This window comes from Corvus kubaryi, unplaced genomic scaffold, assembly GCF_017639235.1.
Source record: "Corvus kubaryi isolate FWS band 111438036 unplaced genomic scaffold, C.kubaryi_AGA036_p1.0 133, whole genome shotgun sequence".
Taxonomy (NCBI): domain Eukaryota; kingdom Metazoa; phylum Chordata; class Aves; order Passeriformes; family Corvidae; genus Corvus; species Corvus kubaryi.
In genome coordinates this window covers 35,079,529-35,097,934 of record NW_024580667.1, presented here as the reverse complement: position 1 = coordinate 35,097,934, position 18,406 = coordinate 35,079,529, and the positions used below count along the sequence as shown (strand labels likewise).

The window sequence follows — 18,406 nt, the reverse complement described above, 5'->3', positions numbered from 1 at the left end:
ATAAAAAAACCCAAAAACCCAGCAATATTTGACAGTGATCCAAGTAGTTCCTGTCAGTCCCATATTCACAAAAGCAGAAGTTAGACCATTTCTTGTATTGTAAGAAATACCAATTGTTTTAAGGCAGTTCTGCTAATAATGAACAGCTTTTTGATGAGGGAGAACAAAGAAGGTCATGGTGAAGAATTTGGCATAAATTCTACTATGAAGGACAGAGATACTTCGTACATAACCATGAACCTTGCAGAGCAACGTCTCCCTACCTATCCTACCCTCTTTGAAAAGAAGAAGTAGGTCAATGAGGGAAATGCAGTGCTCCATTCACTAAGGCTGGATAAAGACATCCTTGCAAACATGCAAGGGAAAACAGTCCTGGGAATTGCCACAGAAGGCACTCCCCAAAACTACATTCAAGTTAACTGTTTCTAGTGCAGAAGCCCCCTTCACTCCCATCTGAAATGTAGGATTACAGAGACCTGACAAAGTTCAGGTGACAAACACAATATCAAAAGTTAAGAGATCATGAAAAGGAAGCACTGTTTAGAGGGGTTTCCATGCAATTTCAAAGATTTCATAATAGCAAATGCCTCTAGCAGAAAAAAGAAAAAGTAGCTTATGCCTTAAGAGAGTATGAGAAAAACACGTCAGTTAACAAGAAGTTATCATGTACTAGACAGTTCTTCCAAATGTCTAGAAAATTACCTTACTTGTAAAATACTAGGTAGCTTGCCGAGAAACAGGAAGACAAAAAAATTTAATTTGGAAAGACAAACGTGACAGAACTATATTCTAAGTCAAGTTGGAAACAACCCTGGGAGGTGTTCTAATTCAAAACCAATTAAGAGAAAATTTAATTCCAACTATATCTTGAATAAATTTAGCATCATGTTTCTACAGTATTTTAGAAACAGCAACTGAAACTGACATGGAGCAACACAATGGTAACACAAATGACATGAAAAGCATCCTCATTACAGTCTACGATTTCCTCATGAGGGGAAGAGGAGAGGCAGACACTGATCTCTTCTCTGTGGTGCCCAGTAACAGGACTCGAGGGAATGGCCTGAAGTTGTGTCAGTGGAGGTTTGGGTTGGATATTGGAAAAAGGTTTTTCACCCCAGAGGGTGCTTGGGCACTGGAACAGGCTCCCCAGGGAAGTGGTCGCAGCACCAGGCCTGAGAGAGCTCAAGAAGCATTTGGGGAATACTCTCAGGCACAGGGTGTGATTTTTGGGAATGGTCCTGTGCAGGGCTGGGAGTCAGACTTGATGATCCTTACAGGCCCTGTCCAACTCAGCTTATTCTGTGATTCTGTAGTTCCAAATAGAGCTTGAAAGGGAAATAATTATGGGGACATCAGGGGTGGGAAGAAGCCACAGGGAGGAGGAGAAATCTGAATAGTATACAATGCAGTCTGCCAACAAACAGAAGTTTTATTAATTTTGTGCGAAGTGGAAGTTTCCAGCTTCATTAAGGAGATTCCTCGAATTGCCATGAGCAACCACAGAAGCAGTGACCATCCAGGCAGCAGTGTGACACAATGTGATATTATTCACTTCAGTATCACATCTCAAAGTGAAATGGTGTTGTGATTTAGTAATGGTATTCCCCAATTCCATGTTCCCACTGAAACACTCCAAACCATGCGCTGCTCATTCACTGCACCCTTCCCTTCTGCTAAGTGGGTGGCTGGAGAAGAGAACTGGAGGCATAAAGGTAAAGATCACAGGCTGAGATAAGAACAATTTACTGGAAATCACAGCAATTAAATAAGAAAACAGTAACAGCCACGATACTAATAAATAAAAGTGTACAAGAATCACACGATTGCTCAGCACATGCACCCAGTAATACCTGAACCACTGCCACACTACCCCCACTGCAAGAGACCCCTTCCCCTGACCCTGAAAAATGATGTAAGGTGGTATAGAATAACCTCTGGGAACCAGCCACGCCCCCTCCTGGTTAATGCAAATATTAACCCTATCCTGGCCAGAACCAGGACAAACAGGAGGCGGGAAAAATTCTTAAAAAGTCTTAATCCAATGGTAAAAAAACCAAAGCAGAACAAATCAATATATGAACAAACCCACACTGTATATATGAGCAGCAAGCTGTGAATGGCAAACTGCTTTTAGCTGAGCCTGGGTTATGGAAAGGTCTTTTTCCATAAGGCAGAGAGTGAAGAGGAGGGACATAAGGCTATAAGGAGGAGACAACACTAATGCCTGTCTTTTTTATGAAAAAGGGCCTGCACCAGAAAGTATGCAGACTTACAAGCTATTTGCATCAGCCAAACCACCCATTTATATGGGGAGCAACAAGCTCCTCCCTGCTATATACTATATTCAATCTGTACTGACTGCACCATTAGGACAAAAAAATTAATTAGCTGTGTTAGCTCCAGATTGTTCAGAATCATGTATTTTTGAGACATGGCCTTTTGGAAAAGTAATAAAGAAGCTCTAGTTTCCTTCCAAAAACCAAAATTGCTTTAAGGGTCTAACCACTCCTCTGATTACAGTAAATTACTAATAACCACTTCGCACTTGGGAACCGGAGGATTTCAAATCAACATGTTAAGCAACCCTTTGACAACCAAATGAGTTCCAAGAAGCATAATGACCAGGTACAAATTAAATGTGTGTTAGCAATCAGACAGTTCTAAACAATGTTTACAAGTTTCCATTTGAAAATGTTTAATATATATGAAGGTTAGGGAATCAACCTGGGTTGATATAAAATCTTCAGCTCATCCTGTAAAATTCTCACTGTCAAAATGAGACCTTAGAGGCTCTTAGACAGAAAATGAACAGTTAAGATGATAGAGATCAAACTAGGGAGACCTTCCAGTTGAACGTGTTATTACAAAACACACTTCTGTCTTCAGAACAGCCACTGCTAAAGAAAACACTTCATAGAGATACAGGCCCATATCTGCAAGAGAACATACTTTAGGCAGAATTCAAGCACCCAAGTCCACATAAAATATCCTTAAGAGCCACAAAAAATATCCTTAATCTCTTGAGATATTAGAAGTAGGTACTCACATTTTTACCTACGAAGTTGTCCATGACATTTAAAATGCCCAAACTGATGCCATCTTGACACGACTGAACATCTGGCTCCTTAGAGATCTTACCCCATCCTGACTGAATTCCGCTTTCCACAAAACATGACAGTGTTTGTAGGTGGAGTACTACCTCTCATCTGGCAGTTGCCTGTATATTGGCTCAGAACACTAGAGATGGGTCCCTAAAGCCCCCTCAGTCCAGAGATTAACATCACTTGGTATTCTTTGTAGTGCCTTAACAATCCAGTGACAGTATTTCAAAGGCAACATACTTGCTTTTGCCTGAAAAAGCTGTGCTGCAGGAAGGAACTGAAGATCCAATAGCCCTGCAAGAGTAAAAAGAAGTGTATGTAAAAGAGTTCATACTTAATAGGAGTGTTCATAGAGGACCAGAAAGTTCAGGTTCTGGTTCCTGTTGCAAAAACTGTTTCTGCAATGATTGCGCACGCAGATTTCATAGAAGAGTTCTACCAGGTAATTCTCTTCAAGAACTAATGTTTCTTCAGAAAGAAGAAACTATGCTGAAAGTTTCTTTGTGGCCACAACAGTGAGTTTTATTTTGTCTTAAAATTCTTAAGCACTTGACTTGTCAAAACTAGTGCAGAGCATGTGTTTGAATATGGATTCTTGTTAGGAACCCTCATGTTTGCTCTCCAAAATGGTAAGGAGGATATGGAAAACTACAAGCTGGTCAGATTCACTCCAATCTCCAGGAAAATTATGATGCAAACTCTCCTGGAAGCAATTTCCTGACATACAAAGAACGAGAGATATATATCAGTTCCAAGCAGATCATATGGATTCACCAGGGAAGAATTATGCCTGACCAGCCTGTTTGTCTTCTGTGATGGGATGGTTGGTTCTGTGGACTAGCAGATAGCAATGGACACTGGATACTGTTGGTAAAAGAATGCTTCTGACACAGTCTCCCACAGCATCCTTGTACCCCAATTAGCTAGATGTGGTCTGCATGAGTGGATAAGGATGACATCCTGTTGAACAGCGAGTTGAACATGCTGAGCAGGCTTCTCAGTGCAAGAAAGATAGTGACATATTGGACTGAGTCTAATGGAGGGCCATCATGGTGTTTCATGTTGAGAAAAATGTAAGAGATCTTGCATAGTTCAGCCCTAAGTGAAGGCTAAAAGGAAATCTTATTGCTGTTGCAATACCTAATGGGAAGCTAGAGAGAAGAGTCAGACTGTTCTTGAAGTACAGTCATAGAACAGGAGGAAGTGGACACAGAATACTCCATTTGCGTAACAGGTTTATTTACCTTTTTTTTAACCATGAAGGTTGACAGCTGCTGGGGTTAAAGTATCTCCATCCTTGTGGATATTAAAACCAGATTGTCACAGTCTCTGAGAACCTGCTCTAACCAGATCTGTTTTGAGAACCTCGATTGCACTAGGTGACTTCCAGAGATTTGCATTTCAGCCAGTGTATTTCCATGATTCTGTGGTGGTACGGTGGATAGCCAGTGAAACAGCGAAAGATAAAAGCTCCAAGAGAATTCCATCCTTCAGAAGAAAGCCAGTATAGTACCCCAGGAGGTAGTCTTGAGAACAACATGGTTAAATTCCCATGTAATTTTGACTGAGCATCTGGACACTCAACTAGACCCTAGGAAGAGATTTGCATCCAACAGAAACAAAAAACTACCATTAAATTAGAAATAATGAGTATAGCACCAGTCTGAAGACCAGAGACAGTTTATCATTCATACAAGATGCCACTAATGTCAAAGACCACATCAAAAGTTAAAGGTAATGCTTATGAAAACTGGAGCAAGATTTAGTCTGTCCTACCTAGACAAGGTATTTTTTGTGTCTATTATGCCTTTTATATATTTAGAGAAGTGAGGAGGCATAAATGAAGCAACCTAAGAAACGCTATTTCAAACCTGACATGGACGTATGTACACATGTGACGTGTTATGTACGCGCTGATGGAGAGGCGCACACAGATTTAAAGCCCTTCTACTTGCAAAATGCTAAATATCTTAGCTAATAGTTTTAGGTTTCATATTTGAGAGCTGCAGAAAGCTCAGTCTTCTCACAGATCCATTCTTACATGAGTAACAATACACTTTGATCCACAGATGAGCACAGATAGATCTGTCAGTTCTGTGCCTTAAGTTCAAACTTAAATATACCTTGAGGGTAGACATACCAAGAACAGCCCAAAGAACTTTGGGAAGTTGTCCAAGCCACTCTAAACTGAATAAATGAGCATTTATTGCTAAGCATGAGACACAGAACACCTACCCCTCTTAACACTGCATGCCATAACATAGGATTTCTGATATTGAAATATGCTCACTGGACTCCATCTAGTGGTCACGTAACCTTCAGCTTTCTGAAGTTGAAGTGATTATCCTGCGTCTTAAGTAACTGATATGATAACCATAACAGAAAATTATTATTACCATTAGAGAGCTACAAACCAAGATGGTAATTATAGGATATTATTTCAGAAACACTGATGAAACCATGCTGGAATAAATAATGGTCAACAATACAAGAGACTAGGAAAAAAAATTAAAATCCAGTATTTTAGCAAGCTTACTGTATTCAGGTAAGAGCAGCAGAAACTTCAGGCTCAGACATCCTTTTTTTACTTTTAATTCATCTAAGAAGGTCATTCAGGTTCAGGTCTATCTCCTTTCTTTTGTTCCGAGCTCTGCCAGGAACAAGTTCCAACTTCCCCTGCAGGAGATGATTTGCTGCCAAAATATTATGCTGGATCTATTGTCCCTTGAACTTTATCAGCAAGACTGTATACAGCAGAATTATTTGATTTTTCTTTCCTATTAGGAACTTCATATTTAATGTGAGGAAAAACAGGATCATGTTGTATGCTCTGGCTGGGAAGAAATTAATGTAACGACCGTATTAAGCCATATAAAATACCAGGCAAATAACTCCAAAGTGATAACAAGCCTGGCAAGCAAGAATCCCAGGACAATTTCTGAAGGAAACTAGAATAGCATCGTTCAAATAATTATGATGTGTGCCATCTATTCATTAACCTGAATGCTCTTTTTAAACTCACTGACGTTTGAGGACCAACACAGATTTAAAATCCCTTTTGGACTAGCAAACAGTGAGAGTGTGGCCTCCTTGAACGTCCCTTAAAGACAAACATACTATTACAATTTTCATGTAAACCACCTACCGAATCAGACAACATGACATTGCACGTATTAGTGCCAGTGCAAGTGGGTGCAAATATGCCTGGCAGAAAGACGTCCAAAATACTTGACAACATCACTGTACTGGGAAAAATGAGACGTGGGCTAGATGAGATCGCTTGCAATCTTGTTTTCACAGAGCTTCAGTTCTGTATCATTCTACTGCCTGGCCATAGTCTCTTACCAACATGGCTACAAACAAGCCTGGAAAGGCATCAAGTGAAGGGCAAGCAGATTCTCTGTCAGAATCAGCACCCTGGTGAAGAACAGTCCTTCTTCTGAAACCAAGGGATATAAAAACCATTATGAAACATTAAAGAACAAAATTGGACAATGGATGGCAACCCTTCCATCACCTTAAAACTCAAGCCTCTTTTCTGAATATTGATACCTACAGTGCTAGCTAGCATTTTCATTTGACTTTTGATTTCTTGACAAACCTGTTAAAATGAGAACAAGAACTATCTTACTGACATTTACCTCTCCGTGGAAAACACCCAGCTCTTTCTGTGGAGCATCTACTTTCTCATTCAGGTATGTTTCAGCACTCCTTTCACCCTATGAAGGGCAGCCGTGCTTTGGGTAACCAGTAAGGCAGCAAGATCATCTATCTCCATGTCGAACACAAGCATCCAAAGGCAGTGAAGGCTCTGGATTTGCAAGCTGAAACCAAATTTTATGTCTATAAACTCAGCCACATTGAATTCCAGGCTCCTGAAATTAACTACAATTTGGGTGTTATAACAAGTGAAATTTATTACATCCTGCACTGATGTAACCAGATCTTTAAATGCTTTCTCTACTTCAATTATGCAAGCATTATCTATGCTGATTTAAATTCTCCCACTCTTTGTTGGGAGAATAATTTTATAGTAGTCAAAATATAAGCTCCTGTCTTATCTCTGAACTCAACAAGTAACTCCTCCCCACCCACAGAGTACCTGGAAGTACTAAAAACAGTTCAGTCTATGCCTCAAATTTCCAAACCTAGATCAGTATCTGTCAACATGCCATTTCTTTTTAAGTCAATAGCTACACCTGAGTATCAAAAAGCACCCAGAAGTAGACAGAGCAGCAGCTAAGGATTATTTATTTACACTGATGGATCTATATTACAGGCTTCTCTGAACTCTAGAAGCTATGGATCAGCATTACTCCTTCTCAGGTTTGTTGGGACTACATTTATGTGTTCACCTTTCTTGGTTTTTTTTTCATTTTGGGTGGTTTGGCATTGTTTCTCTTGTTTTCTTTGGGTCTGGGGAAAAGTTGTGTTTTAAAGCATATTTAGGTAGCTTAGCTAATTTTATGTGAGGTCACTTGATATTTCCACTGCATGAACAAATGTTTCTTAGCAGAAGAAACTTCAGATGGGACTATTTGATTTTGACTTGTAAGGACTGTAACACTATTCATTCTTCCCTGAAAATTTCAAACAAGTTTAGAAGAGTGAGAAAATTAGTCTCATTTTGAAAATTAGTTTCATTCTGAAAAGTGACTAATTTTGTAGGTTTGGTGTCCCACATTTTTTATTTTCCAGTATTCTTTCCAAGAATTGTTAGTAGAAGAAACTTTTCATGAGCACTATAAATAGTTAAGAGAAAAAATGCCAGTCTAAACCACGTTTCCTTGATTTGCTAAGAATTATAAGGCTGACACTTTCTTACAGAACTGTCGTTACTAAGAACATTGTACACAAGGTCTGCTTTGCATTTAACCTTTCCACAGAAATACTGCGAATCTGATTTTTCAGGCAATGTGCAGTCTCAGCTGACATATTTCTTCCTCCTCCCAGTCTCCAGATTGAAAAATGATCCAGAACTTTCATGGGGCTTTTTCTGGGTATTTATTTTTGTTGTTTTTGGGGGTTTTTGACACAATTGCAGGGGTTTAATTACAAATTTTGTTCTAAAGCTACCTTAGATCTTTTTCATCAGCTACTGAGCTGAAAAAAAATCTAGCTGGTTCTCTAGTGGAATGGGCCTTTCTATTCAGAGAGGGCTCCAATCCAAAACTTGGCCTGGACCCAGAGGTTTAAAACTAGAATTCCAGAAAAAGCCTCCATTAGCATTGACACCAATTAGTACTCCAGTCTGAATCAGCCTACAATCTGCTTGAGGGATGGATGATGTGCTGGAGGGAGCACAGCAATGGGCCATAAAGATGATTAAGGAATTGGAGCACCCCTCCCATGAGGAAAGTCTCAGAGAGCGGGGACTGTTCAGCCTGGAGAAGGCTCAGGGGAATCCTGTCAATGCATATAAATACCTGCAGGGGAGTGCAGAGAGGGCAGAGCCAGGCTCTGCTCGGGGCTGCCCAGTGGCAGGGCTGGAGGCAATGGGCACAACCTGAAACACAGGAGGATCCCTCTGAACATCAGGGAACTGTTTGCCCCTGTGAGGGTGACCAAGCACCGGCACAGGCTGCCCAGAGGTTGTGGAGTCTCCATCCTTGGAGATACTCAAAAGCTTCCTGGCCATAGCCTTGGCAACTGGCTCTAGGTGACCGTGCTTGAGGCAGAGGGTTGGACCAAATGACCTCCAAAGGTCCCTTCCAGGCTCAAGCAGCCTGGGACTGTGTGACAGAACCATGGCATTCCTTTGCATCCCATCCCTTGGAGAGATCTGTCCTGCTGCCTTTTCTTTTTTTTTTTTTGTTCTGGATATTCACCACTAGGCCCAAGGTAACACTGCCTTACACGGAGCCCTAGTCACAGAATGGAATGGTTAGTTTCACCAGCCTGAGGTGCCAGATCCAGACTTTTTAACAATGACTTTTGGTTTCTTTTTCCTCATTTTTCCCCTCACTTGGACTGCCAGGAATCTCTGGACATAGCAGGAGAATGCAGAAGACAGTGCCTGGATTCCCCATTCCTTCTCTCATATCTGATCCATTGAGCACAGAGGAGATGACAAACTGTTCTAACAGATGCAGCAATCCATCCTTACGCTAACAAAGAATCCCATCCCTCACTCTTTGCAGTCAGATTAAGACTTTTTATTTTCTTAATGTATCTGCAGCAAAGCTGCTATTTCTCCCAACTGGTCGCAATGGGAGTGTACGTAGAAGACAACCCCCAGCAACAGATGTTGGATTTCTCTGACCAAACCTTTGTGGTCCACAAGAGTTTTCTTCATAAAACCCCATTCAGAGCTTCTGATAAACTTTCTGAAGACCTTTAGACTACCTAGTATACTTTTTTCAAAGCAGAGTCCATTCTACCAATGAAATTCTAGCCCTTGCTTAATACAAGAAATCTAGTCCATTATGTTAAAAGGGTTAGATTTTAATGCCTAATTTATTTCATTTTTAGTGCTAGAAGAAATCTCTATTTGAGATAATACATGCTCACTTTCATTCTCACAGGAAGACCTTTACTTACAGTAAAATAAAATTTAAAAACCAAAATCCCATAGCTTTCTCAAGATGCAATACCTACCACTACCTCATAGATTATTAAATTTAAGAGAGCAAAGAAATCAGTGCTTCTAGAACAAGACAGAATGTAAGCCTCCTTTCACAAACCTATCTATTTTCTAAATTAATGTCTTGAATAAGCTATGTGACCAGAATTATTGGAGTATCTTCTCGTCTTTAGATGTAAGTTATTTCAAAAATATTTGAATGAGAAAAGCATTACATAATTCATGGACTACTTGTGCAACTTTACACCTTTTCTGCCTTGCATAATTAATGCTTTTCATGGACACAGACAATCTAAGGAGGGGCAAGGGAAAATGGATTTGTCTTTACTCTTGTAAAAATAATGGAGTACCCAAGTAAAATGAAGTACTTGAGACTGTTCAATTTCAAAATCAAAAATAAACACTAGCTAAGGAATGAAGTTTTACATACATATTGTTTTAATACATATTATTTTTTAAAGTCATTGCATTAGTAAATTCTTCAGACACCATTAGAAATTTCAGGTCTAAATAAGAGCTTCCTGGACACCAGCAAGGAAGATGTTATTACACCTCTTGTCTCCATAAAGAACCAGTGGCATCAAAACACCTCTAACAATTACAAAAATTCTTAATAAAAGCAATATAGGCAATACATTTCTCAGGAGACCACAATCAAGCTTCTTGCTGTCTTGAAAACTGAACTCCCCTTACTTGCTTCAACAACTTACGAATAACCTCTCATTATTTTTAGAGCAAACCCACACAAATTTGGCAGAATCTCAAAGTTACCTCAAATATACAAATATCTGGTTAAATTGACAAATTCACAAATTGTTGATCTTGCATACACATTCCTATCTCTGATGGTCATCTACTCTCAGGCACACACTACTCACAAGTGACCACTCAGCCCAATGACCACATATGCTTAAAAGTTACTTGAACATTTACACCTATGCAACAGAAAAAACTGTTTACACTAAAGGTCTGGTTTTCAAGATGAGTAGTTACAGACCTTTTTGAAGCATTTGCATTGAAGCACAATGCAGCATAACCAGTGACTTTTAAGTGAGGTATATGGGTGTCATGGTTTGAAGCTGGCTAAGTGCCAGGCCCCCACGAAAAAACCATCTACTTATTTTCCTCTGCTATAGTTGAGCAGAGGAGGGGGAATTGAAAACTTCATTTTCATGAGTTAAGAATTATTGAAAAAAAAAAAAAAAACCATTTTAAGGCAAAACAGGTTCAAAACTTAAACAGTATAAAGATTTATTATTAACAGAATTAAAAGTAAAAAGGGTAATGAGAACCAAAGCAAACTTTCAGAACACCTTTCTTTCCCAGTCCCTCCCTCTTTCCACCAACCATGCAAGGAAACAAAACATGGGGTTTTGGTCAGTATTTCACTTTTTAAAAATCTTTCTTCAGTATGCTTAAGGAAAAGACTTTCTTCTGCTGTGTCATGGGGTCCTTCCCATGGGAGATAGTTCTCTGTGAACTTTTCTAGTGTGGTTTTAACTTCCACAAGCAACAGTCCCACCCCAACCTGCTGCAACGTGAGTCCCTCCCACAGGCCAAGCAGTCTTTCCACAACTGCCCAGCATGGGTCACTTTAGTTTGTGGGGTTTAGTCTTTTAAGGGTGAGCTGTTCTAGTTTGGAAAGGCTCTCTTCCTCTATCTCTAAAAGCAAGGGTCATCCCTCTCTCTGAGTTCCTCACCATATTACAGCTTTTTCAGTATCCACACGCTCCAGCGTGAGTACTCTTCTTCATGGGCTGTGCATGGGTCTCTGCACCCTCCCATACACGAATACATGAATTATAGGGGAACAGTTTGTTGTATTATAGTCCTCACGATGGCTTGGAGGAGAATCTCAGCTCTGCTGCTTGGAGCACCTCCTGCTTCTCCCTTTTTTTTTTACCAACCTCAGTGCCACCATGTTGGTTTTCCTCACACGTCCTCACTTTTCTTTTTTCTCTGACTTGCAAGAAGTTGCAGTTGAGAGGTTGATCTCGTCCGGGCTCCGCACCGGGGAATTGCTCACCACATCTCTCGCTGCTGGCCATGTGGTGCTTGGCCAGCTGGCACCGCACAGCCGGCCCCGGCCATGTGGTCCTTGCCAGCACCACATGGGCACCTCTGGCCTCAGGAGAGCTCCGGTCGTGCGGTCCCGGCCTTGGGAGGGCTCCTGCCGCATGGTCCCAGGCAGCCCCCACCAGGATGGGCCCCGGCAGCCGCATCACCACCCCTTGGGAGAAGAAAGAGAGCTTCCCACAATTTTTCCTTTCTTAAATATGTCATCACAGAGGCATTACCAAGTTGTCTAATCGGGCGGGTAATCTCCCCATCATCAGAGCCTTCAGCAATTGGCTCTGTGCCAGACATAGAAATTTCGAGCAGCTTTTCTCCCGCCCCCACCAAAAACCAGGCTATGTTAAACCAACACAATGGGTTTAAGTTTGTTGCACAAGATGTTTAAAAGTAATAATCACAGAGTTGTGAAATTCCCAAGTTTAAATGTAGATGTATGAGTTCTACTTCCATTGAGATAGAAACGTCCTGATTGAGGACTAAAGGAAATGAGTAGGAGGAAGAGAGGAAGGATAAGGCACGCTGTGATAGCCCATCTTGCTTAAGGTGGAAAACCCAAACCAGCATCATGTACATCTGACATTTGCTGTATTAGAAACAACTACTTATAAAGCACTTGTTCTTCTATCTTAAACATAATTATCCTAATCTAGCAGGAAAGAAAAAATTCTGGAAAATAACAAAGAAATAAATTGCAGCTTACAAGAATGATCTAATGCTGTTGAAAGTTTAAACGTCTACCTGTTCACACAGAAACTCAGCTGTCCTGTACTTTGTCTCTCAAATTGCCTTCCTGAGCAAGAATTTTAAAATTCAAACAAGTTTAATGGTATTTCTTAATAGAAAGTTTAGTACTGTAGTCCAGTCTCTGAATCTTTACAACCACAGAAATGTCTATCATACCAATAAGTCTTCTTTGCAGTATCAGACTTTCCAGAAATAAGTTTTCTAAGTGCTATCTTGTATCCAATCAAAAAGGTTTATATATACACTCTCCAAAAATAAAATTAGCACCTTTATTAAAAAGATCTTATTCTCTGTGAATTTTTATTTCCTTTACAAAAGGTAAGCAAACTGAAATAACTTCTTAGGGTTGAGTACCAGGCTTTTTCTCCCAAGTAAAGAAAGTTCAACAGTTCAGAGAGACTGAATTAGCATTACCGTTTTTAGTGTGTTCCTACAAGATGAAATATGTCATGGCAATGTTCATTGCCAGCAACAATTTTTCCTTTAAAATCTTGAGTATCAGTTCTCATCTCCCTGTCTTCACTCATCCCTTCATAACAATTTGCTTCTTCCAAATTCCTTATGTATACAATTTCACATTCCATTTACAGAAAGCTCAAGTTTTACCCATGTTTCCAGCTTTTCTGTACCCATCAGCTCTATAAGACTCCAGTCCTCCCTCATCTCTTTAGCATTACATACCACTTTCGAAATCCTACTTTCCTAAAGGAAGCCATCAACTCTCTCTTTTCAAGACACACAATACAACTGAAGTCTGGCAGTTAATGAGGATCCAAATACTCAGTTCATCATATACTGAGAAGCTGCTTTGGAGAGAAGCACACAAGCCCTCTTGATAAAATGATAAAGGAATCAGAAAGGAAAATGCCAACCCAAAATAAGTACTACCTAATCCTCCCACAATTTCTGGAGAAACACATGGCAGTAATACAGCATAGAATGCACCTCTCCATCTTTTCTTACAAAGTTGAGAGGTCAGGATTGGAAAGACAGAGTTGACGTAAGTTTTCTTGTAAAGAAAACAAAGAGCACCAGTGAATTTGAGATCAAAGAGGAGTAGGAGATCCAGGCATGGCCTTTTTGATATACTGATTTTCTTCCATGTCTGAAAAGCTGAATTTCTGGAAGAGTTTTAGAACTCAAGAGCTCCACCAGGTATCTGAACTTAATGGATAAAGCCCAAGACTGTCTTAAGATACAGTTCTAGACTTCAAATAATCAAAATCTATTTTACATATCCGTATCAAAAAGAAGAACTGTATAGAGCAATTTGGGAATCACTCAGATTTCATCCTATTTTCCCATATCACAAGTTTCTTCTGTACAATATTAATTTCGACATGAGAGAAACAACTTTTGCTGAATTATTTGGCATATTTAAACATTTTCATTATCTGAGTATTTGATAAAGGCATTTTATTGACAGCCAGGCAAAAGCAGATCAAATTTCATATGCCAAACATTATCTTAATTGCTTATTATCCTTAAATGTCAGCTCTAATATAGGTATATTATTACTATAAATAACCCTAATATAGAGTAATTTTGTCACTGAGATAAGTTATCATTAACATACCATTGAACAAAACACTGATCTGTATGCAACGTGCTTTGAGTAACTCATCATCATCATTTAAAGACATCACTTCCAATTATGCATAATACTAAAACTGCATTGAAAACTGCTCTTGGCAAGATTGCTGGTTTAAGAGACACACTTGTCATCCCCATAATCTTCCCTCTCAGACATAAATGTATTTGGGTGGCCAGAGGCATCAAATTAAGTCACATGACAAGTCTGAAGTCAAAACAACATCAACAATGCACAAGAGGATATTCAGCAAGGATGCTACTGTCAAGCAGAAAATAGTAAAAACTGAATCCAAATAATCAAGAAATACATTACGTGCCTTACAACAGAGTGAAAAGCTGATTGCCAAATAACAAGATTTCATTTCAGCAAACCAAATTGTACTTGTTGGTTCAGCAAACTACATCTAACAGAGAGAATGTATGAGATGTCAAATGCTGACGAGAGAGCTTGCTTCATTCTGTGATGAAAACTAGCTTGGCAAACCACATCTGCTTCATGTTTTTTTACTACACAGTCAAGTTATTTATTCTGTCAGCTGGCTGAAAGTCTCTGACTTTTAGATCCAGTGAAGAGCAAACTGAAAGTTTAAGATATACCACACTATCCTACTGCCATGCTGTTTTCAGTTCTCTTTCATCAATATAATCTCAAGGACATTAATAAAATGGAAAAAAAAAAGGCATATTTTAGTAATGTGATCTAATAAACCTCATTTAAAGATGGGCAAAGCTTTTTTTTCCCTTTTTAACCTAGCCATACATTGTTGATTGTAAAAATGGATGGAACTGTTAAACAGTAGCCACAACAGCAACTTATAGAATCTACTCAAACTCAGAGATATTCGTAGTTCACATTTATCTGCTACTGCAAATAATGACTGGATGATCTGCATCACTGCACAGTACATTCTGCTGCAGAGATGTAGAGACCAAAGCAATAGCTGCTTGTAAAGATCTGGACAGACCACCCACCATGAACTACTAATTTGAATTTATTCTTTCCTACCTCTAGATTCCACACAGCAAGACTAGTCAATGGCAAACACCTTCAGTAGTTTTTCAGTACTGGAAGATCTCAGCACTTGCTCATGAGCAAGTGATGACCGTAAGATCCCTTTAGTTACCAATGCTGAACTATGTTTTAAGCAAGACATTTTGTTGACAACCCAGTTGAAAAAATCCTGGGAAAGTGCTATATCAGAGAGCTTTGAGAGGCAGCTTTGGAAGGAAAGTGGGTCTCCTTTACTTTAAAGACCCAGATTTGAACAGAGTATCCCACAACTACTGTAATACTGGTAAGACTCCTGTTTTCACCAGGTCAGCCTAAGAGATTTTTCACATAACAAAGCCCAGAAACTCCAACAGCTAAGAAACAGGTCAACCTGTCAAACTTACAGATGCAAATATTTTTTAAAAGTCTTTTATAGCAAAGAACAATACTATCTCATCTAAATTCCTCCTTTTAAAAAGTACTGTTTCATTCCAAACATCAATGTTCAACAAAAAGAGTTACAGTATATTAACAGGAGAAAGAAAATGTAAATGGAAACCTGCAATTACTAGCCTTTTATTTAAACAGTGTGTGCACAGGAACACTGGAGTTCAGTGATAAAATGAACAGCATTCATGATAGTCAGCAAAACATAGCAGAAGGAGCAAAATATGGCTGAAATAGGAAAGTGAACTTCAGGACAAGACTGTATGTGAGAGATGGGGACTCAGCTTCATGCATCAAGCTAACATAAAAGGATCAAAAACCTGACATGAATGTTAAGTCACTATGAATGGTAAGTCACTACGTTTGCTTTCTAAAATACTGATGAAGACCTTAGCCAGATCAAGACAGTACACCATTTTGCACCATCACTTCTTTAATCTCCATAAAATTCTGCAGAACATGCTGTTGTGACAGCATAAAAACAGCTGGGATATTAGGGCCTATCACCCTATTATATGTTTGGTCAACCTGAATTAATTAAAGATGCATATAAATATTTTCCAAGTCATTGACACTAGTCATAAGTGAACTAAGGAAAAACCTTCCAAAGGCAGAGGAAGGAATGACAGGGTTGCAGACTACTGCAAAAGAAACATTTATGTCATGAAAATACCTAAATTTCTTTTGTGCTCCCCCAAAACGAAAAATATTTTAAAATACATATACTCTTCTTCCACAGTTCCCAATAAGCACTTGATCCCTGGAGAAGTGATAACACATTTTGGATATTCACTCCATGTATACATGCTAACACCTTGTGGAAAGCTGCCAGTATCCAGGCAAACTCTGAACTATGCATATTAGGTCTTTTACAAATTCTGTGACCCATAAATAAGTAAAGAGCAATTTAATTTTAGAGTGAGTTTTTTAAAAGAAAGGTATTTGTCTTTCAGTCACAGCTACAGCATTTGTTACTCTCCCAACACACGGCTATGACAAGACAGCGTCCCAACAGGAGGTTTAAAAAAGTTAGACAAGATTATACTTAGTATTAGCAAGAGCAAAGAACAAAGGACAGATCAGCTTCCAGTATCAGGAATCTCAGCACCAAAACTTCACTTACACAGAGATAAATGCTTACTGAAACACTTCCCTTGGAGATAACAAAACCACAAGGAAAACAAATGCATACCATGAATAAAAGTCCCAGGAGAGAAGCCCTGAAAAGTCTTACTGAGGCTGTTTAAGATGTCATCACCCGCTGCCTCCATACAGCATCTAACAGAATCACAGAATTGTTAGGGTTGGAAAGGACTTCTGGAGATCATCTAGTCCAAACGCCCTGCCGAGACAGGGTCACCTGGAGCAGGTGACACAGGAACACATCCAGGTGGGTTTCGAATGTCTCTAGAGAAGGAAACTCCATGACCTCCCTGGGAAGTCTGTTCCAGTGGTCTGCCACCCTCAATGGAAAGAAGTTCTTCCTCATCTGGAGGTGGAAATTCTTGTGTTTATGGCCACTGCTCCTTGTCCTTTTGCTGAGAACTACTGAAAAGTTTGGCACCATTCTCTTGACACCTGCCTTTGAGATATTTACATGGACTGATGAGATCCCCCCTCAGCCTTCTCTAGACTAAAACACCTAGTTAGTTTAGACACCTGTTTACACAAATTTACTTTCAGCAGTTTAAATTAAATGAATGCGCCCAATTGTGCACTGGAGAGAGCAGCAACCACGTGCTAGCACGGTACAGGACAGCCGGGATAAACAACACACTAAAACATTCCTGCTACGCTTGCCAGCGCTCATCTTCCATTCTGCACAACATAACAAAAAACTGCATCTTAGTTGTAAAGAGAGTAAAGCAGTAGCAAGATGAAAAATCACTTTTGCACCGCTATTTCGACACACGCGAAAGCGATTCGGTCCCGTCAGGCCGGGCGCCAGCTGCTCGCTCCACAAGTGAAGAGTTTGCAGGGGGCGGGCGGGAGCGCCCAGCCGTGCCCGCCGGGCGCCGCATCCCACGGCGGGCGCGCTCCCCCCGCGGCCGGGAGCGTGCCCGCCCCGCCTGCGGCGGCACCGCACCTCGCCCCGCCGCAGCAGCCGCCGGGGCAGCCGAGGAGCCGCAAGCCCGCGAGGGATCAAAGCCCGCGCCGCCGCTGTGACAGCCCGGCAGGGATCAAAGGGCCCGTCTCCTCCTCCGGGGCCACCGCCGCAGCCCCGCGAGGCCCCGGGCCGGAGCCTCGCCCGGGCCGCCGCCGCACTCACCAGGAGGACGGAGCCGCGCACCACCTCGGAGACGCTCTGCCGCAGCTCGGCCGCCGTGCCGGGCTTGCTCAGCGCCCGCGTGAACTTCCGAGTCTCCGGAGCCACGAGTGCCATGGCTGCTGCCTCCGCGCTCCCTCCCTCGGCGCGGGGCCGCCGCTGCCCTCCCGGCGCGGCCGCCGGGCGGACGGACGGACGGACAGCCGGGGGTGACCGTCGGGGGGCGGGCAGGGAGCGCAGCCCCGCCGCCGCCGGGTGCCGCGGGCAGCCCCTCCCTCCCTGCTTCCCTCCCTCCTTCTCTGCTTCCCTCCCTGCCCCGATTGGCGCGGCCGCCAGCGGGGCGGGGGGCGGGGCCTGGCCGTGCCCACCTGTTCCCGCAGCGCCGCTCTGATTGGGCGTCGGGTTACCTGCCCGGCTGCGGCTCCGCGCCCTCATTGGCCCGGCGCGGGCCCGGGGCCGCGGCGGGGCGGGGCCGGCCGGAGCCGGAAGTTCCCGCCTGGCGAGCGGGCCCGCCCCGGGCGGGAGTGGCGGCGGCGGCGGCGGCTCCGTCGCGGTAGCAGGGGCGGGCTGTGCCTGCCCGCGCTGTGCCTCGGCGGCTGCTG

At 41.7% G+C, this 18,406-nt stretch overlaps 1 protein-coding gene across 4 annotated transcripts in view; it reads right to left on the bottom strand.

The window, feature by feature from the left end:
* The window catches only part of DOCK9 (dedicator of cytokinesis 9), a 116,882-nt gene extending 98,769 nt beyond the window's left edge, over positions 1–18,113 (bottom strand). For all 4 annotated transcript variants that reach the window (XM_042043205.1, XM_042043310.1, XM_042043328.1 and 1 more), the window contains exon 1: positions 17,808–18,113. In XM_042043205.1, the coding sequence (XP_041899139.1) occupies positions 17,808–17,921 (114 nt within the window). In that variant the 5' untranslated portion in view covers positions 17,922–18,113. The remainder of the gene's footprint in view (positions 1–17,807) is intronic.
* Between the last annotated feature and the right edge of the window lie 293 nt (positions 18,114–18,406).